This window comes from Carassius auratus, chromosome 40 (genome assembly GCF_003368295.1).
Source record: "Carassius auratus strain Wakin chromosome 40, ASM336829v1, whole genome shotgun sequence".
NCBI classification, from domain to species: Eukaryota; Metazoa; Chordata; class Actinopteri; order Cypriniformes; family Cyprinidae; genus Carassius; species Carassius auratus.
The window spans coordinates 12259580-12287523 of NC_039282.1; the positions used below are offsets into that span (position 1 = coordinate 12259580).

General features: G+C 39.7%; 1 protein-coding gene across 1 annotated transcript in view; it reads left to right on the forward strand.

Moving 5' to 3' along the window:
* The window catches only part of LOC113058591 (neuronal PAS domain-containing protein 1-like), a 50673-nt gene extending 23404 nt beyond the window's left edge, over positions 1–27269 (forward strand). The window contains exons 4-12 of the mRNA XM_026226623.1: positions 1296–1363; positions 3378–3467; positions 15440–15614; positions 15881–15993; positions 16927–17123; positions 17367–17473; positions 17960–18107; positions 24281–24393; positions 24483–27269. Coding sequence (XP_026082408.1) covers positions 1296–1363; positions 3378–3467; positions 15440–15614; positions 15881–15993; positions 16927–17123; positions 17367–17473; positions 17960–18107; positions 24281–24393; positions 24483–25447 — 1976 coding nt within the window. The 3' untranslated portion in view covers positions 25448–27269. The remainder of the gene's footprint in view (positions 1–1295; positions 1364–3377; positions 3468–15439; positions 15615–15880; positions 15994–16926; positions 17124–17366; positions 17474–17959; positions 18108–24280; positions 24394–24482) is intronic.
* Positions 27270–27944: the final 675 nt, after the last annotated feature.

The following is a 27944-nucleotide window of genomic DNA, read 5'->3' on the forward strand; positions in this document are numbered from 1 at the left end:
TTTAAAGATTCTATGCCGCGAACTTTAAATATTTCACAGACTTTTGAAAATCCAGCGTTTAGTTTGATTTAGTTGATCCTGATAAGCGCTGTTCATCACAGTTGTAAACACACCAGCTTTCTTCTTTCGTGAGGGGGTTTGGCGCCACAGTGTCTTTGTTTCCAGGCAGAACGTTAAAGAACGCGACACACGTCTCGAGGAAATCCTCTAGAATTCAACCAATCCGATAACGACTTCAACATTCTTGAAGTGTTTCCACTTTTGCGTCCCATATGCCTCAGACGTTTAGTCCACGGTCCGTGGGCGTGACGTCTGAGGCTGAGACTACACACTGCATGGAAGGGCATTTTCAAAAATCCATAAAAGGGGCACTTTAATAAAAAAGAACACTTAATTTGATGTATTGACTAATATAATAAAACATGTAAAGTACTTTAGTGTGAATGAATATGAAAATGAAACTTTAAAGTGTACCTCCATTGGTTGTCATTAGGGTTAATAAATGATGACAGAATTGAAGTTTTTGGTCAAGTATACCTTTTATTTCTCTATCTAATGTCTCGCTCGTGTATTTTGTCGGGTGAACACTTGTATTGTGACAGCAGTACCACGGGAAAAAGGTTTTGAGAAGTGAGCTCCAGGGTTTGTCTCCCGTTTAGTAGCAGCTCAGACAAATGCTGTCATCCTCTCTCAAAACACTTATTGATTGCCACACGCATCCCAGTCACACACACACACACACACGAACATCCTGCTGTGAGTGCAGGGAATGTCAGCTGGGCTTCCACAGCAGAGATCAGAGCCAGCCATGTTTGAAATGCACCACCAATGTCATTTGTGTGATTTGTAAATGTGTTTGTTTTGTGATGACATGCGGCCCAGGATGCTATTGTGTGCTAATGGTGAATTAGCATGTCTCTGTCTGCTCTATAAACTGACATGTGCTGTCTTTGATAGTCTCTCTGAAACAGCAGTAAAGAACTGAGAAGGTGTATTAACAGCCGCTTAATGCTATTAGCAACTGTTTCCTCCTGTATTAAACTAATAGTGTGACTGTCAAGATTTTTCATGTTTTAGAATATTATAATTTTAGAATTTAAGTTAAAGAGGTTGGAATAGTTTTTTATGATTATATGTTTATATCATCACAGTAATAGTACTTTTCTTTTTTTTAAATAACATTTAGTGATTTGATTGATCTGTTTAGGTTGGGCTTTGTTTTCATCAGATATAATATATAATTTTATAGCTTATTTTACACATTATGTGATTGCTTTTTTAACTTGTTTTTGCAGTGCGAAGAACAAGTCATTCGCTGGTTAATGACATATTTGAACAGCACCTGGGAGCTCATCTACTACAGGTAAATATACGTTTCATTTAAGTACATTTACAGATGGTAATGTTATGAACAATATTCATGTAAAGTGCATCTTTTTTATGTGACTACTGCACTCTTAAATTTCTTAATAATTTTTTTTTTTCTTAAGATTATTTGATATTTTCAGCCTTTTACACACCATTCAAAAGCTTTGGGTTAACAAGATTTTTTTTTTAATTGTTTATTTTATCTTTTAATTAATACTTCTATTAAGCAAGGATACATTCAATTGATCAGAAGTGACAGGAAAAACATTTATAATGGTACTTAAGATTTCTGTTTCAAATAAATGCTGAAATAAACTTCTGTTCATCCAAGAATCCTGCAGAAATTATTTCCACAAAAGTATTAAGCAGCACAACTCTTGATAATATTAGGGATCATTTCTTGAGCAGCAAATCAGAATATTAGAATGATTTCTGAAGGGTCGTTCAACACTGAAGACTGGAGTAATGATGCTGAAAATTCAGATTTGCATTAAAATAAAAAAATATAAATAGTTGTTTTAAATTTGCCACAATATTTCTATAATTATATAAATACATTTTATATATTAATACAGCGGAATGGGGAAAAAACACGCTCTCAAAACGCATTTAATAAAAGTGTAACATTTTCACAATGTGTGTCATGTGATATGCTGCAAAAGATGTGAGAGCAAGCAATGTTCAAAGATGTCTTTCTAATTAGAGTTTATTAAATCAATGAATAATAGTAATAATTTTATTTCACTTTATTTCTTTCGTTTTTTAATAAAATAATAAACTAAATAATTATGTATTATTATAGAAAACATAAAAATAAAATGCTAATATTTTTCTTATACTTTCTTTGTTTGCCTCTTTAAGAAGAATCACTTTATAATCACGTTGCTGCTGATTAAGGAATGAATGTCAGAGTTTTGATTTGTGCTTTGAAAACGGCATAGCCGAAATTTATGCTTTCAGTTTGAAAGGAAATCTTATATAGTACAGTTTGTCGATGGTAATTGTGCATCAACAGCAAAAAAATTTATTTTGGTCATGCATGCAGACCTGAGGACTTATGCACTTATGTGCACCTCTGCTAATGCAATAACATTCATACAAACCTTTTGGGTCAATTTTTGTAAATAATCACCTTCATTGTTTAAGATGATCTGTGTGCCATAAATCCTGGAATTTGGATGTCTGACTTGAAAATTTTTTTTATGAGATTAAAAAATATATTATTAGAAGGTTACCTTGAGAAAAATGTAGTGTTCAGAGATGGACAGCGCTGATAGAAATCAAATTAACGCTTCTGAAAATCCTTATGATTCTTTGTCTCGTCCTCTGTCAGTAATAACTTGATAATTGTGCTTTATTTCCAGCATTCCCGTCATTCCGGTCTACTCTCATTTGCATAGTGAACCTGTTACTTGCATAAATTACTACCACCCAACATCAGTCAGTCTCAACTAAAGTGCCCACTCTGCTTCACTTGTGCCTGTGTGTTATTGGGCTTTAATGAGTCCTTTAATGGGATGACTCTATGCTTTTCATCTGCCAGCCGCTGTTTATTTGAAGCTGTTGTGGTTTCTCTCTTGTTCTTGCTTTAATATTGATGCTTATGTCTACAGTTTGATTCCATATAAATCTTGAGATTTGTTCAGAAGTGTTGTATTGCCGCTCAGGATTGATTATTTTAAGTCTGAAATGTCCTCACTTTTTAAAACCGATAAAACAGCATTCACAGCCAGGAGTACTTCCATAATGTGACAAAGTGATAATTTTCATTTCATCATTTAAGTATGACATCATCAAAATCAAAATATTAAAAAGAAAAAGAAAAAAGAATTGAACAATCAATTGTTATTTTAATGAAAGATTATGATTTATTTTAAAGTAATGACAATTTTGTCTTCATATTGACACTAAATATGAGATATGGCTGGATGTGATTGTGTTGTGTTGTGCAAGACTCCTGCTTTCATGTTGAACAGCCAAATGATTGGTAATTGTTTCTCTCTTTGCAGTCTCTAGATGGCTTTGTGTTTGTGGTCAGTCAGGAAGGCCGATTTCTGTATATCTCAGAGACTGTGTCCATCTACCTTGGCCTTTCACAGGTGAGACGAAAACACGTATAAACTGTAGCATACTTTATCCTTGGGCTGTTAATATATTGTGTTAATTAAGTGCATTTATTTTAGTTACACTTTACAATAAGGTTTTCGTTTGTTAACATTAGATTACTACACTAGTACACTAGTAACAATGAAAAATACTTTTATAACATATTAATCTCAGTCAATGTTAACGTCAACATTTAAACATTATTAAAATCAACAGTAACTCATTACTAAATTCAAAAGTTGTCTTTTAAAATGTTTGACTTGCGTGAACTAAATTATTAGCTTACATGAACCATGAACAGTTGTATTTTTATTAATATTAACAAAGATTAATACATTAACAATTTCATTGCGCGTTGTTAGTAAATGCATTAACTAACATTAACTAATGCGACTTTATTGGATTATTATTATTTTAAATTGTCCCTGTCTTTAAATACATGGCACTCATGTCGTGAGACACTGAAAAAAAGTGACACAAAGGAAGTTATATCATAGTCAAACAATTAATATATATGAAATCATTATTATAAATATTAACTAAATGTATAATTCAATGTATTATACTTATTTTTTGTTACATTTTAAATATTCATTTTGTGTGTGTGTGTGTGTGTGTAATAACACGATATGCAAGAATGCTTATTGTACACTTTCATCTGTGTTTGTCTATGATTGTGTTTTTTTGTGTCCCTGTGCTCATTTCTCCAGCTCTCTTCCTCTCTTGAGCCTCTTGTCTCCAGGTGCTTTCTCTCTGTTGATTGCCTGTGGTCTCTTGTACAGGGAATGTTAAGTCTTGCCATTTCACCCAGATGCATAAATAATAACAGTAATTACTCGCACAGCAATCAAAACGTCGCTCCAGCGAGCCAAGGTCTGTCTCGGGAACAAATCGATAGAAATCTTAAAAGCCACATTGATTGTGTGGCATAAAGTACACACACACACAAACACACAGGGTGTGAGGGGGGGATGGGAGGACAGATAGTGAGATTAGGAGGGAAAATAGATGTGAATGAGTTCGGCCGGTTGAGGAGAACAAGTGGAATTGTAAGTGGTCATCCCTTTATGGCCGCCTTGCTGTTTCATTGTTGACAAGATTCTGATTCCCGAATACCTACACGAGCAGGACGCATGTTCAAAAGAAGTTTCATTTTGTCTGGTTGTCTAGAAATGAAAGATTCTTTCTACCTTGAACCAGATTGTCAACGTGCAGCAGCCAGGGGTGTTTCTAGCCTTCTCTAGCACTGAGGCACAAGCACATCAAGTGTGCTCAAAGTTTTTCAGCGTGTTTGGCGCACCATAAGACTCTAGTGTTTGGCGCCTGACTCGCCAGCGCTTCGCTGCCAGTGCTCAGTGTCTCTTCATGCAAAGAGCGGGAAAGGAAGACAGAATTGATGCTCTACGTGTAAAATATATTCTTTTGTCAAAAAAGTGGAGTTATTTGGAATTATTCAGCCTTTAAGAACAAGCAGAGGCCACTTCCGGGTTCTTTGGTTGTGGGCGGAACTAATGTGCAAATGGTATTCTCATTGGCTGGCACTCATAATAAGTGATAATGAAGACACAATGATTGATTTTCAGGTTGGTAATCTTTACCGCCACAAAATAATTTAGCAGTACTATTTCACTGGGGCACAGTACTGTTTCACTGGAGCTCGTTGCCCAGTGAAAATGCTCTAGTAATGCCGCTGACGATAAGAAAATGTTGGCATAATTTCATGAACTAAATAAAAAATATTTTTCTGTTGGGTCAATGCAGCGAATCATGACTTGAACCCATTCCAGACTGTGTGGAATTATTAAACCATTCAAATGACTGGATTTCATCTGTGTACGTTCATCCAACAATGGTAAATGTGACCGCACCTTTAGGTAGCATCCTAAATCCTAAATTAACTTTGGTGGGGGAAGTCGTGGCCTAATGGTTAGAGATTCAGACTCATAATCCAAACGTTGCCAATTCGAGTCTCGGGCCGGCAGGAATTGTAGTGAATGTACAGCACTCTCTCCCTGCAGTCTAGGCGAAATATTCCCAACACAATTACAATATGTTGCTGCACTGACCAACAGAAAGCAAGTCTAAATTGCCGCCCTTCATCGAAATTTCGTGGGTGTTTTCTGTGGGAGACCTCCAGGAATGTTGGACACTTGTTGCATTTCCTTTACCATCTCGTCCAATTCATTCAAATAAGTAAATAAAATTTAATATTGACATTTATTATTCAAATAAATACTATTTCTATGAAATTTTTTCAATGTATAATTCTAAAATATTAAATAAACCGGAAGACTTTGTTTTTGTATACAAGAATAATTAGATGCATTTAAAAAGCCTAAGATTGAACGGTTTTTAGGATCATAAAAATATCAGTTCAGTCAAGCGCGTCCAACTGCTGCCTGGTAGCGTTTACACCGCCACGGTCCTTCACTCCGGCCTCTGTCTGGGTCCCAGAGGTCACACAGGAGGAAATACATTAACTGCAAGCATAAGACCCCACTTGTTACCTTGTGTCAGAGGTCATGACACACCATCGTAGATAGAGCCATCCGTTCTGGTTAATTCTTGTGACCTCTCGAAAGACAGTGGGGTTCCTTAGGCGGATTACGCAGGGTCAGGGACCTTGAGAGCGGGATGATATGCCTGCTTCCAGCTCCAGGCCTAGATGGAGGTCTAGGAGCTTAGCCTCTCTTCTCCTCTTCACGGACAAAGCCAGAGCATCTGGGAAATTTGAAGGGGTGTATGGGGTGGGAAATTGATCCTGGGGCGATTAGTATGCAGACCCATCACCTTGCCCCCTCCCCATTTCTTCCTCTGCCTCCTGCTCGTCCTCTTCTCTTGCTCCTCTCCCATCAGTTAGAAGCAGACTGAGAGAGTGTTGTGGACAACTGCCCGGACGCCCCATACATATTAAATCCTAACTATTATTTATATCATGCCTTTCTCTTGCTCTCTCCCTCTCTTCGAAACCCTCTTCTTAAGACTTACCAACATCCTTTTCTCGCTTCTTCTGTTTCTCATTCCTGCTTCAGCATCTTTCTGGTTATTTACCGATCTTTTGTTGTCTGATTTTGTTGGCTTTTGGGTTCTTATGATGGCTTTCAGAAGGTTATTAATAAATTCAAACTAAATTCTTATTGCCCCCAGGCATTTAAATGGTAGTTTATGGCACTGCAGTATATATGTGTTGCAGTGTCTAGTTAAACACAGTTAAACTTAAGTGTCTCAAGACACTTGTGTTTTATTCCATTTCATTGTGGTTAGCTGATTTCGAATGAAAGAACGTGTCCTGTGTGAACAGCCCCTGACCACACTTACAGAGAGCAGCACAGAATAAGTAAGGAGCTGTTCATAGAGGACGTGTTCTTGTGTTCAAAAACAGGAAGATGGGGTGTAACAATGCAGGCGTCTCGAGACAAGCTTTTCAAAGTTTCACTGTTTTAAAATCACAGCACCCGTTGAAGACACAATGTGAAATAAATATATTCTAGGCATTTTATTATGCATTTTATATTGCTATTTTGTGAAGGTTTTGCTCAAGTTAAAGACGAGGTACATAGCCAATGTAAAAAAAAAAAGTTATTTGTACTTTAGTATTGGAAAGTAAAATAAATACTTAAATGTAGCAGTGAACTAAACAATCCTTTCCAAAGCATTGCGGATCAGATTAAGTGCTCCACGTCAGACCACCTGTCTGCTGGATTTACCTCCACCTTTACCTGTCAATTAGCAAACACGGGCTTAAAACCTCAGACTCTTCACAATTCATCCCTCAACCAATACCCAATTACACAGCTCCACTCTTTACTCCACCGTATATCCCTCTTCTTTCTGCTCTTCCCTTTGTTTGCATGCAACCTGCCTTCCACACACACATTAGTGTCCTTAACGGCCAGCAGAAAATCCTTTAAAATCCCTCTGTAAATGGATCTAATCCCATAATAAATGGGACCCTTTGTCCCACAGACAATGGTGTGAGGGAGAAACCAACCTTTTATCAAGATACTGTAGAATTAAATCTGACCCACACATGATGTTTTAATAGATCCAGGAGTCACAGAAATGCAAATGAGATTATTTCACCCTTATAATATAATTCATATATATATATATATATATATATATATATATATATATTCCAACAAAGGTGGGACACTGTACAAATTTTGAGTAAAAAAAGGAATGAAATAATTTACAAATCTCATAAAATATTTTATTCACAATATAATATAGGTAATATATCAAATGATGAACGTGAGACATTTTGAAATGTCATAACAAATATTGGCTCATTTTGGAATTCATGAGAGCTACACATTAAAAAAAAGTTGGGACAGGTAGCAATAAGAGGCTGGAAAAGTTAAATGCACATATAAGGAACACCTGGAGGACCAATTGGCAACTTATTAGGTCAATTGGCAACATGATTGGGTTTAAAAAGAGCTTCTCAGAGTGGCAGTTACTCAGAAGTCAAGAAGGGCAGAGGATCAATAATCCCCCAAATGCTGCGGTGAAAAATAGTGGAGCAATATCAGAAAAGAGTTTCTCAGAGAAAAATTGCAAAGAGTTTGAAGTTATCATCATCTACAGTGCGTAATATCATCAAAAGATTCAGAGAATCTGTAACAATCTCTGTGTGTAAGGGTCAAGGCCGGAAAACCATACTGCATGCCCGTGATCTTCGGGTCCTTAGACGGCGCTGCGTCACATACAGGAATGCTACTGTAATGGAAATCACAACATGGGCTCAGGAATACTTCCAAAAAACATTGTCGGTGAACACAATCCACCGTGCCATTCGCTGTTGCCGGCTAAAACTCTATAGGTCAAAAAAGAGTCCATATCTAAACATGATCCAGAAGCGCAGGAGTTTTCTCTGGGCCAAGGCTCATTTAAAATGGACTGTTACAAAGTGAAAAACTGTTCTGTGATCAGACGAATCAAAATTTGAAGTTCTTTTTGGAAAACTGGGACGCAATGTCAAGATATTTCTTACATTGTTTTTTTTTTTTCTTTCTTTTTTGTATATACACTACTTTGCAAAAAACTTGTGCCATTAGTATTTTCATCAACAAAATGAATGGTTTTAAAGGGGGGGTGAAATGCTCGTTTTCACTCAATATCCTGTTAATCTTGAGTACCTATAGAGTAGTACTGCATCCTTCATAACTCCAAAAAGTCTTTAGTTTTATTATATTCATAAGAGAAAGATAGTCTGTACCGATTTTTCCCAGAAAAACACGACCGGCTGGAGGCGTGACGTGTGGGCGGAGCTAAAGAATCACGAGCACCAGTAGGCTTTTGCGTTGAGAGCGTTTGGAAGCTGTGACATTATCGTGAGGGAAAAAAACCATCATCCAAAACAAACCATGGCTTACAGTCACATTCAGCTGTTCATTTATGATCCAGAATCAGATCCCGAGGCTGAAACTGAACGAGAGCAGCAGCAGCAACGACTCGCTCCGAGCGGGGCTCGAACCCTGGTCTCCGGCATGGGAGGGGAACGCACTAACAAGGAGGCAGAGATATTTTGAGCAGTTTTACTCACCGCCTGCGGTTCCAACACACGATCGTGGCCCTTTTTCGGTGGGATTGCATCATCCTTAAGAAATAAACGATGTGCAAATCCGTCGTCAAACTGGGCCTTGTTTGTAAAACAAGCATCTTCGAAATGCAGGGAACAAACAAAAACACTTTTTTTTTTTGGTAATCTGTGCAGGGTTGTCTTGCCCTGGCAACCAAAAACACACTCTTTTTGTGACATTTCTCGACGCTCTCGCTCTGATCAGTGAAGTCTGTTGTGCTCTCTCTGCTCTGCTATACAGGAGCGCGCGCTCTTCCGGTAGAAGTGCCCTCAGGACCCATATAAGGAAATTCCGCTCCAACCAACGTCACACAGAGCCATACTCGAAAAAAACTTTCCGAAACTTGTGACAAACAGGAAGGAGTATTTTGGGAACAAAAATACTCCTTCAAACGTACAACTTAATTTTTGAAACTTTGTCCATGTTTAGCATGGGAATCCAACTCTTTAACAGTGTAAAAAACTCAGTATGCATGAAATAGCATTTCACCCCCCCTTTAAACAAGTTCTTGCCACAGTTCATCTGAATTGTGTCTGTCTCTGTTTTTTTTAATTTCTTAATGCAATCCCAGACAGACTGGATGATTGTGAGATCAGATCTCTGTGTGAATGATCTGGCTGCCATCAGGCTTTTTGTGCATTCAAAAATCTCACTGGATTATTACAATTAATTGCAAAAGGAATGTTTGGAAATGTAAACTGATGTTAACTACTGACACACTACAGCAAAAGATAGAAATAACTGGCTTAAAACCATTATTATTATTATTAATTTTTTTTTCAGTTTTTTTTTTTTTTTTTTACAATATTTTTTTAAAATTTTTACACAGTACTGTAAAAGGTGATCTAGGGTTAAAAAAGCAATTTCTAGACCTTGAGAAGTCATATAAACAAAACTCCATGGACATTTTTCTAATGAATAGACATTTTTCTAATTTAGCCAAACTATACAAATCCTTATCTTTATCCAGTAAATCATATACAACTGGAATGTATATTTATTGGCTGAAAAGAGTGGTAAGCTTAAAATGTATCTGTAAATTTTGATTGAAATTTACAGAAACTAGGTTTGTTGGGCATTCAGATATTGTAGTGAACAACAAAATGATGTAGAACCACTGGTTTAGAATGGACTTTCTTTTTTGTCCCACAGAAGAAGGAAAACCATACAGATTTGAATAACATGAGGTTAGACGACAGAACTTTAAGAATAAATATGAAGTGCAACGATTTGTAACATTGAGTCTATACATGGTTAGTTTGTTTTATGAAGCTCATGTGTTCTGAGTTTCTTCTTATACATTTTGTAAAATGCAGAAGGTAGAATATTCAGTCTAGGTCATGGTAGCTGTAATTAATGTTTTATGTGTAGCATTGCTTTCATCTCTATCAGATGTTACTTCCCAAGTGTAAGGATTTAGGAATGTGTGTGTACACTTAAACATTACAAATGTAGGAATAGCTATAGATTAGCTTGTGTTTTTCAAGGTCTCTGATTGGCTTTAATTTTTATTTATGTCATGTTTCTTATGTGAATGTTACTCAGTATTGATCTGTGTGCATGTGTATGGTCATATAATTAGAGTATCATCAAAAAGTTGATTTATTTCACTAATTCCATTCAAAAAGTAAAACTTGTATTTTATGTTCATTCATTGCACACAGACTTATATATTTCAAATGTTTATTTCTTTTAATTTTGATGACTATAACTGACAACTAAGGAAAATCCCAAATTCATAATCTCAGAAAATTAGAGTATTAATTAAGACCAATAGTTAAGACCAATCCGAGTTAGTTCTGGCTGCAGATAAAGTCTTAATAGTTGGTGATTTTAATATCCATGTCGATAATGAAAAAGATGTATTGGGATCAGCATTTATAGACATTCTGAACTCTATTGGTGTTAGACAACACGTTTCAGGACCTACTCATTGTCGAAATCATACTCTAGATTTAATACTGTCACATGGAATTGATGTTGATAGTGTTGAAATTATTCAGCCAAGTGATGATATCTCAGATCATTATTTAGTTCTGTGTAAACTTCATATAGCCAAAATTGTAAATTCTACTTCTTGTTACAAGTATCGAAGAACCATCACTTCTACCACAAAAGACAGCTTTTTAAGTTATCTTCCTGATGTATCCGAATTACTTAGCATATCCAAAACCTCAGAACAACTTGATGATGTAACAGAAACTATGGACTCTCTCTTTTCTAGCACTTTAAATACAGTTGCTCCTTTACGCTTAAGAAAGGTTAAGGAAAACAGTTTGACACCATGGTATAATGAGCATACTCGCACCCTAAAGAGAGCAGCCCGAAAAATGGAGCGCAGCTGGAGGAAAACAAAACTAGAGGTATTTCGTATTGCTTGGCGGGAAAGTAGCATATCCTACCGAAAAGCATTAAAAACTGCTAGATCTGATTACTTTTCTTCTCTTTTAGAAGAAAACAAACATAACCCCAGGTATTTATTCAATACAGTGGCTAAATTAACGAAAAATAAAGCCTCAACAAGTGTTGACATTTCCCAACACCACAGCAGTAATGACTTTATGAACTACTTTACTTCTAAAATCGATACTATTAGAGATAAAATTGCAACCATTCAGCCGTCAGCTACAGTTTCGCATCAGACAGTGCACTATAGACCCCCTGAGGAACAGTTCCACTCATTCTCTACTATAGGAGAGGAAGAATTGTATAAACTTGTTAAATCATCTAAACTTACAACATGTATGTTAGACCCTATACCATCTAAGCTCTTAAAAGAGGTGCTTCCAGAAGTCATAGGTCCTCTTCTGACTATTATTAATTCCTCATTGTTATTAGGACATGTCCCCAAAACCTTCAAACTGGCTGTTATTAAGCCTCTCATAAAAAAGCCACAACTTGACCCCAGAGAACTAGTTAATTATAGACCAATCTCGAATCTCCCTTTTCTGTCCAAGATACTAGAAAAGGTGGTATCCTCACAATTATATTCCTTCTTAGAGAAAAATGGTATATGTGAGGATTTCCAGTCAGGATTTAGACCGTATCATAGTACTGAAACTGCTCTCCTTAGAGTTACAAATGATCTGCTCTTATCATCTGATCGTGGGTGTATCTCTCTATTAGTTTTATTGGATCTTAGTGCTGCGTTTGACACAATTGACCACAACATTCTTTTGCATAGACTTGAACACTTTGTTGGCATCAGTGGAAGTGCATTAGCATGGTTTAAATCGTACTTATATGACCGCCATCAGTTCGTAGCAGTGAATGAAGATGTATCATATCGATCACAAGTGCAGTATGGAGTACCTCAAGGCTCAGTTCTAGGGCCGCTACTCTTCACGCTTTATATGTTACCCTTGGGAGATATCATCAGGAAACATGGTGTTAGCTTTCACTGTTATGCTGATGATACGCAGCTCTATATTTCCTCGCAGCCCGGTGAAACACACCAATTTGAAAAACTAATGGAATGCATAGTCGATATAAAAAATTGGATGACGAGTAATTTCTTACTGCTAAATTCAGAAAAAACAGAGGTGTTAATCATAGGGCATAAAAACTCTACTTGTAATAACCTAGAACACTGTCTAAGACTTGATGGTTGCTCTGTCAATTCTTCGTCATCAGTTAGGAACCTAGGTGTGCTACTTGATCGCAATCTTTCCTTAGAAAGCCACGTTTCTAGCATTTGTAAAACTGCATTTTTCCATCTCAAAAATATATCTAAATTACGGCCTATGCTCTCAATGTCAAATGCAGAAATGTTAATCCATGCATTTATGACTTCAAGGTTAGACTACTGTAATGCTTTATTGGGTGGTTGTTCTGCACGCTTGGTAAACAAACTACAGCTAGTCCAAAATGCAGCAGCAAGAGTTCTTACTAGAACCAGGAAGTATGACCATATTAGCCCGGTCCTGTCCACACTGCACTGGCTCCCTATCAAACATCGTATAAATTTTAAAATATTGCTTATTACTTATAAAGCCCTGAATGGTTTAGCACCTCAGTATTTAAATGAGCTCCTTTTACATTATACTCCTCTACGTCCGCTACGTTCTCAAAACTCAGGCAATTTGATAATACCTAGAATATCAAAATCAACTGCGGGCGGCAGATCCTTTTCCTATTTGGCGCCTAAACTCTGGAATAACCTACCTAACATTGTTCGAGAGGCAGACACACTCTTGCAGTTTAAATCTAGATTAAAGACCCATCTCTTTAACCTGACTTACACATAACATACTAATATGCTTTTAATATCCAAATCCGTTAAAGGATTTTTAGGCTGCATTAATTAGGTAAACTGGAACCGGAACACTTCACATAACACCGTACTTTCTACATCATTAGAAGAATGGCATCTACGCTAATATTTGTCTGTTTCTCTCTTGTTCCGAGGTCACCGTGGCCACCAGATCCAGTCTGTGTCCAGATCAGAGGGTCACTGCAGTCACCCGGATCCAGTACGTATCCAGACCAGATGGTGGATCAGCACCTAGAAAGGACCTCTACTGCCCTGAAAGACAGCGGAGACCAGGACAACTAGAGCCCCAGATACAGATCCCCTGTAAAGACCTTGTCTCAGAGGAGCACCAAGACAAGACCACAGGAAACAGATGATTCTGACTTTGCTGCAGCCTGGAATTGAACTACTGGTTTCGTCTGGTCAGAGGAGAACTGGCCCCCCAACTGAGCCTGGTTTCTCCCAAGGTTTTTTTCTCCATTCTGTCACCGATGGAGTTTAGGTTCCTTGCCGCTGTCGCCTCTGGCTTGCTTAGTTGGGGTCACTTCATCTACAGCGATATCGTTGACTTGATTGCAAATTAAAACAGACACTATTTCAACTGAACAGAGATGACATCAATGAATTCAATGATGAACTGCCTTTAACTATCATTTTGCATTATTGAGACACTGTTTTCCAAATGAATGTTGTTCAGTGCTTTGGCGCAATGTATTTTGTTTAAAGCACTATATAAATAAAGGTGATTGATTGATTGATTGACCAATACACAGAAAGGATTTTTAGAAATCTTGGCCAACTGAAAAGTATGAGCAGATACAGCACTCAATACTTAGTCGGGTCCTTTTGCTTGAATTACTGCAGCAATGCAGTGTGGCATGGAGTCGATCGGTCTGTGGTACTGCTCAGGTGTTATGAGAGCCCAGGTTGCCCTGATAGTGGCCTTCAGCTCTTCTACATTGTTGGGTCTGGCATATCACATCTTCCTCTTCACAATGCCCCATAGATTTTCTATGGGTTTAAGGTCAGGTGAGTTTTTGCTGGCCAATTAAGAACAGGGAGACCATGGTCCTTGAACCAGGTACTGGTAGTTTTGGCACTGTGTACAGGTGCCAAGTCCTGTTGGAAAATGAAATCTGCATCTCCATAAAGTTGGTCAGCAGCAGGAAGCATGAAGTGCTCTAAAACTTCCTGGTATACAGCTGCGTTGACCTTGGACCTCAGAAAACACAGTGGACCAGCACCAGCAGATGACATGGCACCCCAGACCATCACTGACTGTGGAAACTTTACACTGGACCTCAAGCAACGTGGATCGTGTGCCTCTCCTCTCTTTCTACAGACTCTGGGACCCTGATTTCCAAAGGAAATGCAAAATTTTCCAAAGGAGAGCATAACTTTGGACCACTCAGCAGCAGTCCAGTCCTTTTTGTCTTTAGACGCTTCTGACGCTGTCTGTTGTTCAAGAGTGGATTGACTCAAGGAATGCGACAGCTGAAACCCATGTCCTGCATACGTCTGTGTGTAGTGGTTCTTGAAGCACTTACTGCAACTGCAGTCCACTCTTCGTGAATCTCCCCCAAATTTTTGAATGGGTTTTGTTTCACAATCCTCTCCAGGGTGCAGTTATCCCTATTGTTTGTAAACTTTTTTCTACCACATCTTTTCCTTCCCTTCACTTCTCTATTAATGTGCTTGGACACAGAGCTCTGTGAACTGCCACAGAGCCTCTTTTGCAATTACCTTTTGTGTCTCACCCTCCTTGTGCAAGGTGTCAATGGTGGTCTTTTGGACAACTGTCGAGTCAGCAATCTTCACCATGATTGTGTAGCCTACTGAACTAGACTGAGAAACCATTTAAAGGCCTTTGCAGGTGTTTTGAGTTAATTAGCTAATTAGAGTGTGGCACCATATTTTCACAATATTCAAATCTTCTGAGATACTGAATTTGGGATTTTCCTTAGTTGTCAGATATAATCATCAGATTTAAAGAAATAAACAGTCTGTGTGTAATGAATGAATATACAAGTTTCACTTTTTTGAATGGATTTAGTGAAATAAATCAACTTTTTGATGATATTCTAATGATATAACCAGCACCTGTATATGTGTGTATCCGCATGTTTAGGTTGAGTTGACTGGCAGTAGCGTGTTCGATTACATCCACCCTGCGGATCATGTTGAGATGGCGGAGCGTCTTGGCATTAGGCCACACCTCCGGGCAGAGGCAGGATGTCAAACGTCCCATGAGAGCGTTTCAAGCTCCGCCTCCACATCCTCACTGGCCGGCACTCCAGAACCAGGTAACTCGCCTTCATGTAACTATTTTATATTTTGGCAAATACTTATGAATTTGAGTTATCTGCAAAAAAAAATGTTTAGACAAAAAAAGCATAAAGGCCCACCCCTGCAGATTTTGGAGCTAAAATCTGCAGGACATTGGCCCTCCAGAAGGAGGTTTGTACATGCCTGGTTTAGCTGTTTATTTTTGTTGACATATATCCATTGATAGTTAAATATTGTTTACAGGATGGATATCTTTGTGATGTGTGTGTTTTGTCTCCTGTAGCACTATCTAGTCCCCGTTCTTCAGTCAGTGAGTTTTCAGAACGTGGTTTCTTTATCAGGATGAAATCCACCCTTACCAAGCGTGGCCTCCACATTAAATCCTCGGGCTATAAAGTGAGTCCTTCATGTGAGACAAACTGTCTCATGTGTTAAATTGTGACACAAATGTTAAGGATTTTCTTCTTTAGTCTTAAAGCATGTGTACACACAGACAAATGTTCAGTATGAAAATTCTTTATGATTGAATAAATGTCTGTTAATTAAGAAAGCTCATTTCCGCCACCGAAAAAAAGTCATAATTACCATTTATTTTGTATTCAGTGGCAGAAAAAAACTTCCATAGTTAATTGTGGAAGCCTGTTTCTGCCACCGATTAAAAAATAAAAAAGGGAAATGCAACTTTTTATCTTACAGATCTGACATCTCGTAATTGTGCGATACAAAGCCGCAATTCTGAGAAATAAAGTCAGAATAGTGTGATATAAACTCACAAATCTGAGAACATAACAGACCACCCCCCGCCCAAAAAAAATTGTCAGAATTGTGAGTTTTTATCCACATTTGTGACTGTATATCTTGCTATTTCTGATGTTATAACTTGCAATTGTGAGTTTATATCTCATAATTCAATAAATAAAAAAAATCTGAATTGTGAGATAAAAAGTCGCAATAATCTTTTATTTTTTATACAGTGGCAGAAATGGGCTTCCATAGTAAATGCATCAGTTTAGACCAGCACAAAGAGTTTCATACCATCAATGTGTCAGAATTTTTCTTTTTTTACTAAGAGGTGTTTTAATGTATTTTTTATTGAATTGTAAATAATGTTAGCCAACAATTAAGACATTGCAATTCTCACCCAGTGCAACTTTCTTTGCATCAGTGTATAAGTGGCATTTTATTATCACAGTTGAGGTAAAATACAGGTATAAAGTACAGGGCTCATGGAACGTGGTTGGTAACCGCTGGACTAGCATATTAGCATTTACCCATTTTTTATGATTTAACAATTTCATAAACTGAACTGCTCGTTTGATTTCTTATCAGGTAATTCATGTGACAGGTCGGATTCGGTGTCGGCCAGCTCTGGTGCCAGGTTCCTCCCGCGGCTTGCATCGACCAATGGGATTGGTCGCTCTGGCTCACACACTTCCACCTTCCACACTCAATGAGGTGCGCATGGAAAGTCAAATGTTTGTCTTCAGAGTCAACATGGACCTGCAGGTCACCTACTGTGAGAACAGGTAACCCCCAGCATGCCATTCACTTCTACCTTTGCCCTAATGTTTGCCCCTTATTGGTGTAAATGATAATGTGTGCCAAATATGTGTTGTCACATCAACACTATGTCTCAAGCCTGTGGAATAGAATTACATTACATGGTTGAAAGTATGTTTGAAAATTTTGATAATTTACATGCACTCCAAATTACAACTCATTTGGTTGCCAGTGTCATAAACAGTGTTACTTTTATGTGGATTTTGTAGGATTTCAGAGTATATGGACCTTAGCCCAGCTGAGGTGGTTGGACGTACCTGCTACCACTTCATCCATGCAGAAGACTTGGACACCATCAGGCAGAGCCATGAAGACTGTTAGTCTGTTAGGATTTGTGATCTACTTGCAACCCCATCTATAAAAAAGCTTATTAGACATCTATGTAGAAGTTCTACATTAAATAAAATAAATCATATTCATGTAATTTTTTTTTTTATTAATAAACATTTCCTATCACATTAATGGATTTTATTTTGTCATTTTGACCAACAGCAAGCTATTAGCTTTCACCTGCTATAGATTGTAGGATGATAAGGAAATATGAAGAGCTTTAGTGAGGGTTGCAGAAAAAAAAAGTGGATAATAAAGGAATAGCACATAATTTTTCATCATTAAAGAGCAGCTGTATCTGTTGTTAATTTAATAACCTGAAGCTGCTGTATACATGTTGACAACAGCACCCCCTAGCCAAATAAACTCCACATCTCTTTTTTTAGCCATCTCATGTGTTGTTTTTGCATTTTAAAATCTGATATTTAATTAGACTCCTTAATTAACAATATATTTTATCATTCTCTCTTAGTGCTGCGGAAAGGGCAGGTTGTGACCGGGTACTATCGATGGCTGCAGAGGAGAGGAGGCTATCTGTGGATTCAGTCCTGTGCCACCGTGTCCATTAACCACAAAGCGCCCCATGAGCGTAACATCATCTGGGTCAACTATGTGCTCAGGTCAGTTTCTTAGTAGTCTCAACCTGTGGGACACAAAAGTGGAAACACTTTGGGAATGTCGAAGTCGTTATCAGATTGGTTGAATTCTACAGGATTTCCGCAAGACGTGTGTGCTGCGTTCTTTGACATTCAACAAAGATGCCAAACCCCCTCACCAAAGAAAAAATCCATCCTGTTTACAACTATGACGAACAGCATTTATCAGGATCAACTAAACGCTGGATTTTCAGAAAGTATGTGAAATATTTACAGTTCGCGGCATAGAATCTTTAAAATACATCCGGGAGTTTTACACACTGGTACTGTATGTTATTGTGGCGACATTTCCACGCTGCGAAATATAATGACGAATGAAACAAACTGTGAATGGTTGTTGGACATGTTGGTCAAATGGCCTCATGGGTGGGCCTTGGCCAATGAAAGCTGCCACTAGACTAGTTTCTTAGTGACCTTGTGTGTTTGTGTTTTTGAGTGTTTCCACAGAGGCCCTTATAAGTGCTCTTTCTCTCCATCTGTCTACTGTAATCTTCATCACAAAAGTGCACACATTCAAAGAAGTCAGACAAAAACAAGAAAAATTTGGCTGAATTTCAATGATAATTGGACTTGTGATATATAATCACATCGAATGGATGTCAAAATTTTCTGGCTGAATGGTGTTTTAGCTAATTAGCTTTGTAATTACGATAGCTAATTAACTTCTATAGTACCCTGCTGGAGTCAAGTTCATGTTCAGAAGGGCTTTTCTAGTGGATGTGTGTGTTTGGAAACGGTATCTCAAGCAAGTACCTCTCTTACTGTGCTGTTAATCTCTGTGAGGTGGAAACTCTGTAGTGGTGTTCCAAAATCTAGTGAACTGTGTTGCTGCTTGCTGGTAAGGTACCTTCCTGTGACTGATTTGGAATGTTTTACACAGTCAGCAAAGGTAATTTACTGACTTCAGGAGTATTGCAGTTCTGCTGCGCAGCACATGAGAAATTCTGTTTACAGTTGATCCTAATGGTGTTTCCCTTTAGCACATGTTGTTAAGAAAATGACACAATTCTCCAAAAAGCATAAAATACATAGCATACACAAATTTTCACAAATATTTACTCTAAATATGTCAGAACTTTTCTAGAAAAATTACTGTTATTGTCTGATTGCATGATTGGAAAAACAGTTTTCCTGTTTGAGACTGTGAACCTGCTTTGACACAATCAGTATTGTTTAAAGTGCTTCTGATGAGTGGGACAGGGAGAGAGCATTGGGATGGAGCGAGGCCAGTGGAGTAATTGAAATTAGTGACACCTGCACCACTCCCTGGTCTCGTGTCCGACAGAGGAGCTCCAGAAGGATAAAAGGAGGAATAACGATAGTGATGGACGAGAGAGGACCAGGCCTGGATTCTATTTTGTGTTTTGGTTCTATTTGTGCACGACAGCTGTCGCACTGTTATGTGTTTATTTTGTTATTAAAGTTTTATCTGAATGTTCGCTGGTTCCTGTCTCCTCCTTCCCGTACTACGAACTGTGTTACACTGGTGCCGAAACCCGGAAGGAAGGAGGGACATGCTCTCAGAGAGCCCTCGCTTTTGAGGGGGATCGCAGTGCTGTGGAGATTGTGCAGCAGAAAGGCGTGGAGACTGCGAGTGGCTGCCTGAGGCAGTGGTGCTGAAATGATGGAAGACGAGGTGGACGAGGCTGTTCAGAGAGCTCGCTGCCACGCTCCTGGGTCTAGGAGTCAGCCCCATTCGCCAGGAGGCCTGAGCCTGCTGCCGTCCACCATGATTGGGGAGGAGCAGGGAACGGGGGACTTGCTGCCTGCTGCCCATTAGCAGGAGTAGCCATCGCCGTCCGCCAGGAAGCGGAGGAGCATCGGGCCATCCAGAGGTGTCCAGTACCATCGCATGGCACTGTGAGTGAGAGCCTCTCAGCTGGTTGAGGACCAAGCGGCAGTGTGTTTGGGAACCAGAATGAGAATTTTTTTCTCCCTCTCTCGTATCTGTCTCTCCTCATCCTTCTGTCTCATTTTCTCTTGCCTCGTCTGTCTGTCCATACCCCAGGTACGCAGCCGCCATGATCGACTCCCCTAGAGGGGGGAGTAGAGCACAGTGTCGGGAGTACCCCAGGCCTGCAAGGGGGGATAGGGGTAGTTGATGATTGGGAGGCAGGTGGAGTAGCTCGTTCTCGAGTCTAGTTCTCAAAATTAACTTTTCCAAGACAATCTAATTTGAGATGCACTTGTAATGCTACAGCTGTAAACTGAAAGCTTCTGTTCTGCTCCATATTGCTTGTGCTGCAGAGTGCAACATCAGAGTTCACTGACCACATGAAGTGACCTAGAGAGGTGCTTTCAGTGAGAGCGCTTTGGGTGTATAGCCTGGTTTAACCTTGTCATGTCCACATGATCACCAAGGTGCGTGTGGCAAAAATGACATGTATACTGAGGAAACTGACTGACAGAGTCAAGTCAAGTCAAGTCTGCTTTATTGTCAATTATTCCACATGTATAGTACATACATACAGTTTGAAGAGACTGATCCATAATCTATATCAAATATAAAATATAAGATACAACTATACCAGTGGTTTTCAACCTGTGGTATAGCAGGTGGGCCGCCAATTACTATTAAAATAATAATAATATTTTTAATATATGTAAAAATGTCTAAGTCATAACATAATAACATCATTTAATATATATAAATAACAAAAAAGTAAAAAGCTTATTCAGTTTAATAAAAGTGACAAGAGCAGTTATTTTATTTAAACTGACTGATGAGGTGGTAGAATGACGTCAGTTCCATGCTGAATTAGGTAGTAAGCAGACCAATGCTGCACAAAGTGACTGGTGCATCCCAACGTATGCTAGTGGGGGTGGGGGTGGAAGGACCTGGGTATGTGGGATCTGGTGGGGCGATCATAGTTCTGTGGTGCCTGGGGCAGAAGAGAGAAGGGGGGGCAAGTTCAGGAGTGAGTTCAGCTTCCTGACTGCCTGATGGATGAAGCTGTCCACCATACTACACAGAGATGCAGCTAGTCAGGATGGTCTTGATGGTTGCTCTGTAGAAGGTGCACATGATGGGGGGTGGGGCACTGGCTCTTCTCAGTTTGCGGAGGAAATAGAGACGCTGCTGTGATTTCTTGGCCAGTTCTGCAGTGTTGTCAGTCCAGGAGAGGTCCTCTGTGATGTGCACACCCAGGAACTTGGTGCTGCTCACTCTCTCCACAGTCGCACCATTGATTGTCAGAGGAACATGCTGAATGTGAATTCCTTTGTCTTCTCCATGTTCAGAAAGAGATTGTTGTCTATGCACCACCCGGCCAGGCGGCTCACCTTGTCCTTTAGTTTGTCTCATGGTTTTTGCCAATGAGACCCACCACAGTCGTGTCATCCGCAAAATTAACGAAGAGGCTGGAGTTGTGTGAAGGTGTGCAGACGTGGGCCAGCAGAGTGAAGAAGAGGGGGCTCAGCACACATCCTTGGGGGGCCCCAGTGTTCAGTGTGATGGTGCTGAATGTGTTACTGCCGACCCGTACTGCCTGAGGTCTTCCAGCCAGAAAGTCCAACAGCCAGTTGCACAGCGAAGTGCTGAGCCCCAGCTGGACCAGTTTGTAACTGAGCTGTTGAGGGATGATTGTGTTGAATGCTGAACTGAAGTCTATGAACAGCATTCTGACGTATGAGTCCTTTTTGTCTAGATGTGTGAGTGCTGAGTGTACGGCAGTTGTGATGGCATCATCAGTTTAGCGGTTGGACCGGTATGCAAACTGAAAGGGGTCTAGGGAGATGGGGAGGGCAGACTTGATGTGGTGCATGACTAGCCGTTCAAAGCACTTCATGAGGATGGGAGTAAGTGCAACAGGACGGTAGTCATTGAAGCAAGATGGAGATGGCTTCTTCGGGATTGGAATGATGGTGGTAGCTTAAAAAAATGTGGGAACAACAGCCCAAGTGAGATGTTGAAAATATCTCTCAGTACATGCCCAGGGATGTTGTCAGGACCTGGAGCTTTGCGTGCATTGATCCTGCTGAAGGATCCGTAATGGTCTGTATCCCCTGCCACGGGCTCCAAGTGTCTCTGCTGTCACTGAATTGATGGGCTATCCTCCTGGAGTACTGTCTCTTAGACTCTCTGATGCCATGGGACAGGTTGGCCCTGGCTGTTCTCAGGCCCACCTCATCTCCAGCTCTGAAGGCAGCGTTCCGCATCTTCAGGAGTCTGTAGACCTCCCCTGTCATCCACAGTTTCTGGTTAGCCCAGACAGTCTCTGTGTGACTGTTACATCATCAATACACTTGTTGATGTAGGCAGTGACAGTTTCAGAGTACTCTTGGAGGTCTGTGGTGTTATTATATGTGACAGCCTGCTTAAACATATTTCAGTCAGTTGTGTCAAAGCAGTCCTGAAGAGCCTCCGACGACCCTTCCGGCCACACTTGAATCTGTTTTTAAACTGGTTTGGCGACTTTAATAAGCGAGGATTTGGTTTTCATGTGACATAAAAGTAAAGTAAAAGATAGTTTCTTAAACCAGAGCATATGAATATGCTGGTTAACTTGGCAAAAAAAGTTTTTCATTTTCAAAAGCCTGTTGACTTTGCTATTTACCTGATTTTATGCTACAGGGGCTTTTAATTATTATTTTGTTTTTCACAGTGTTTGCTAAACTTTGGACAGCAGTGGCTAAGTGGTTCATGTAGGTTGTCTACAAACCGGAAGGTTGGTGGTCCAATCCCCGGCTCCACTTGACCAAGTGTCGAGGTGTCCTACAGCAAGACACCTAACCCCAGATGCTCCAGATGAGCTGGAAGGTGCCTTGCATGGCTGACACCACTGCTGTCGGTGTATGAATGAGTTGTGTCAATGGGTGAATGTGAGGCAATTTGTAAAGCACTTTAGATGCCCATGGGTCTGTTGAAAGTGCTATATAAATGCAGTCCATTTACCATAAACTTTATGTAATTTTTTAGTCTATATCAAGTGCCAACCTTCCGGTCTCTCTCTTAAAACCAACATAGAAGAGACTTAAACTGCAGGCTGGCTATAAAAGGTTGTCAATCCCATAGACCTACCATGTTAAAATGTTCAACTTTACAGCAGGAAGCAGAAAAAATATGTTTACAGTCTGGTTCAAGAAGGGGTTTTATGCTATATAGCTAATTTTGCCCTTCATGACAACTGTGAGGGGGGTGATATTTTTTCTGCATAATAAAAAAAAATCTGCATAATTAAGGGTGTGGCCTCTTGATTGACAGGTGGATTGCCACTGTTGATACCACCGTCGAGCTATGTGGGCGTCGTTTCAGCATCCAGCTACACCCATGCCCCGCCTCTTTGCCCATTTTCAATTATCCGAGAGTGACACGCGGTGACGCGCTGCCAAGATGGCAATGGCCTGCTCTGCCCACTTTAGGCTTCAAAAATGCTCTTCAGAAACTTACGGGTGACATCATGGACACTATGTCCATGTTTTTATACAGTCTATGGTCTATATACAATACATCATGTGGTGTATGCCATGCCTCGTCTTACTTATTTTTGTAAATAAACATTTTATAAGCTAGTTTGGTATTGTACGGTGGTATTGATACAGACTTGCATCCCAAAGGTTGCGTTTTTGAGTCTCCGTACTGGTGGGAAATGTAGATGGGGGAGTGAATGAACAGTGCTCTCTTCCATCCTCATTACTCATAGCTGAGGTGCCCTTGAGCAAGGCAAATCTCCAACTGCTCCCCGGGTGCCAAAGCAAAAAATGCTGCCCACTGCTCTGGGTGTGTGTGTGTGTGTTCACTATCCACCACTGTGTGTTCAACTGGATGGGATAAATGCAGAGTATAGGACACCATACTTGGCCACATGTCATGTCTTTAAGAACAATAACTAATCTTTCAAGCATTCATTTTCTTCTAAGTCTTAAGCACAACAGACAATTATCTTTTATTGTAAAATGTAACGCCAAGATTGCAAATTGAACCACCTTTTTGTCTTATACCAAATCACTACATTTATTTTATAATAAATGATTTCACCATAGACATAAACTTGGAGAAGTAGTTACGGTTAGAATGTTCTTCTATGAATGCAATTCTGTTTCTTAACCTCTAGAGTGCCAAAATTTACATAGTGTTGCTTTAAATGTGTAAATCTCCCTGAGGTGAACTTCTCACACTCTTTTATCTGTATTTTCAGTCGCCCAGAGCTGGCAGACATGCCTCTGGACTTATTACAACTCCCAGAGAGCCTAAGGGCAGAGCGGCTTCAAACAAGCTCCTCCCCACACAAGACCTCTCCAAAGGCACAAGGTATGCTTTTAGCCCCACATACCCACCATACACACACTTGGAAGTATGTTACTCAACATCCCAAATCAGCACAGTTTTCTTTACTCCAGGCTCAACAGGAACACAGCCATTGAAAGGCAGGACCGAGACAAACCTCAAGGGGAAGGAAACCTTCTCACACACTGCTGCCAGCCAATCAGAGAACACCAGGAAGAGATCACACCAGTCTGATGCTGAAAGCGGTCCTCCTGAGGCGAGGAGACAGATGGAGGTATTCCGGCAGAGAGAGGAAAGCCCATGTACCTCCTCAGACCAAGCCAGTGACAGCGATGTGGAAGAGGATGATGAGAGGGAGAACGAGTGGAACCACAACCACACTAGCAAACAGGTGAAGAGAGAAGAGAGGCCATTGAAACAAGGCAATGGGGCCAATGGAGCAAGTAAAATCCACAATGGCCGCGCAGTGATCCAGCATCTTAAAAGTGTGGTGACCGGATCAGGGTCGAATATTAAGACTGAACAAGAAGTGATGGGAACAAGTGTAGGCCCGGGTTCTGGGAGGCACTGGAGCCAAGCTCAGCCCAGCAGTGGAAGAACCAATGGCAGCAGTCCAACTTCCCATCCTCAAAATTCCACCCCGACAGAAGCTTCATCCAAGGGTCTGTTCAACCCCCCCTCCCCGACCCTGTCGACAACCATCCCTGCCTCATCCCTGCCCAGAGATGATCGGTCTATCCATGGAGGGCGCGCTCCGGACTTTGAACTACTGCAGAGACTCACTGCAAGTGGGACTGCAGGACATGTTCTATTTCATCCCCTGGCTATTGGCCCACAGGGGCCCCAGAGTCTCTATGCTCCCAGCACTATACGCTACGCCCCACCTGAAATGCCAACAGCTCATGCTGAAGGGCACCGCTCAGACCATGTGGCCAAAACTGCTTTCTTTCCCCACTTGCAAAGGATTGCATCTCTGCCTTCCTTTAATGGTTTTTCTCCAGCTGAACCCATTTTTCCTCCACCTCTGCCCTTTTGTATGAACGGACTGAGGGGGGCAACGGGTACAGATGAGGATTGAGGGACAAAGACAAAGTGAATGATAGGTGGAAGAGGTTGTAAAGGACAGGGCACAACATAGAGAGGAACTGCAGAAGAATTTGAGGTTTTTCAAACAGTCTTCCTAGCATCCTCTCCAGACTTTTCACAGTTAATTTGTTAGTGTGTCTTCCTCTCTCTGGACAAGCAGTCAAAGCCATAATTAACATATGAAAGATATCATGCAATGTACATAAAGGGGACAAATTTGAGGCCTAAACCACTGGAAATACAGGGCCATCATCTGAAATGAGAGCCAAGGACGTTGTCCTGGATCCTTTGATAAGGGTTGCATACAAATGTCATCTTTGACTCCTAGGGAGATGGGCCCACCTATACATTTTTTTCCTCATGAATTTAAGAAACCACACAGGAATATGCAAGTATGGACAACAGCAGAATGGCCAAATAAGACATTTCCAAGGAAACAATACATAAAGCACAGTCCAGAGGTCCCTGACTGACAGAGGGGTCTAACTGAAAATAAAAATTAGAACTTTTGAACAGTGTAGTATTTTCATTTTTGTATTAAAAAAGAATTGTCTTTAAACATCTAAAAAAATAATTCAGGGTCATAGCCATATATAGATAACACTGAGTTGAGAGACTCCATACATGCAAATGCTACAGAATATTTGTTTTTTCACAAGTCATGAGCAAATATCATGGACTAATCTTCCTAAAAGACATTTGGGGTGTTTTGGGGGATGGTGGAGAGGGTGGTGGTGGTTAAGTGTGTAAAATTTGTCATGTATCATGTCCAAGCACTTATAGTGTATTGCTGCATAAACGTAGCACTGCATCCATGGCCAGACATTCTAATTCTCCTACTGTAAAAACCTAAATAATTCGGTTTACAGTAGTAGTGCAAGAAATGTGCAGATGATTCAGAAAACTATAGTGTGGAGAACATGGTCTGTTATATAAATGTGTAATGTTTTATTTTTAAATAAAATATCCACTGGACGAATATCACAAACTTTGTCATAAACATGTCCAGGTCAAATTTCACTACAAAATCCAAAGAAATGTATTATATTTTGCCTGTGTTATTATATTACTGAAATGTGTACACACATGTGAAATGTGAATATTACACACACACACACACACACACACACACATACACACAAACAAATTGTATTACAAAAAAAAAAAAAAACCCACAACAACAATAAAATAAAGAACACATTATTTGTTGAGAATTTGAGGGAAAATGTATCCAAATTTCACTAAAATAATACCACTGCACAAAGTCTTAATGGTCCAATACCCTTTTCTGTTTTTGGATTTTGAGGTAAAATATTATCTGTGACACTGTGAGATTCATCCCACTATGTAAAGCTGAGGCACTCTGTACCAAAACCTAGCGAGCTGCATAGCATTGTTAGGCAAATTAAATGCTCCTGATGTAAGACAGACATTGCAGCAATGTTTGTGTATATAATATATTCTTTGTGCTCAAAGAATTGTTGGCTTAGAAACACGCTAACATCAAACTATTGCTGTAAAAGTTTTCTTTTGTGTACTTTTTGTCTGTTGATATACAAAGTGAGGCAGCTCACTAGACTTTGGAGTCAGGGTGTAGAACAATAAGGTCTATGTAGTTTAAATTTGTAAAAATTTATGAAACCATATGGGTAACGTTTATAAAGGATAAAAAGATGACAAAAATTCAATCCCTTTTAGGTTGTAGTCACTAAAATAGTTTATGAAATAAAATATGGAAATCGTAAGTGGACCACAACAACTATATTAAGTTCTAGTAACTGATGAAATCACACTGAAGATAACAGAATCAAGCAGTAACTAATTATAATTCGACAGATAGTAGTTTCACCATGTGAAAATTATCTCCTTTTTTTTGTATGCAGGTTTCTCTGCCCATGCAGTATTACCAGATATGATGGTTCTCAGTAGCACTAAATGATATGAGATGGTTTTCATTTGTATTTGTGATTGAGGGCGAATATGTAATATGTAAATCAGGCCTGAAACATCAGCACGAGTTGGTGTTCCCTTAACCTTTACCATCACTGTGATTCTAACGTCTTTATGATGAGATGTTTGTGAAAATACAGAACCATGAGCATTAAATGAAAATGATACACTGTAAAAAGATTATGATAATCCAAACAGCAACAATATTAAACTCTATTCCAATAAATTATTTTTGCTGTCATTCTGTCCTTTGCATATTCAAACTTGACCCATCAAGATGCATTGGGTTTGATGTCAATGACACCAAATGCCAGTAATTCTTGAATAAAGAAATTAAAAAGGGTTTCCCAGGTGGCCAGCACAGGCCAATTGCAGCTGAGTGTCGGCTCACTTGGCTGTGTTCTGGCAGCAGTTCACCAAAAGTGAGCCAGCTCTGTCCCAGTAATGGTGGCAAGATTTGGCTAGGCTTTGAATGTGCGGATTTGGCCCGTTTTGCACTGAGACACTGCACATTTAGCTACATTCTACCCAATTACAGA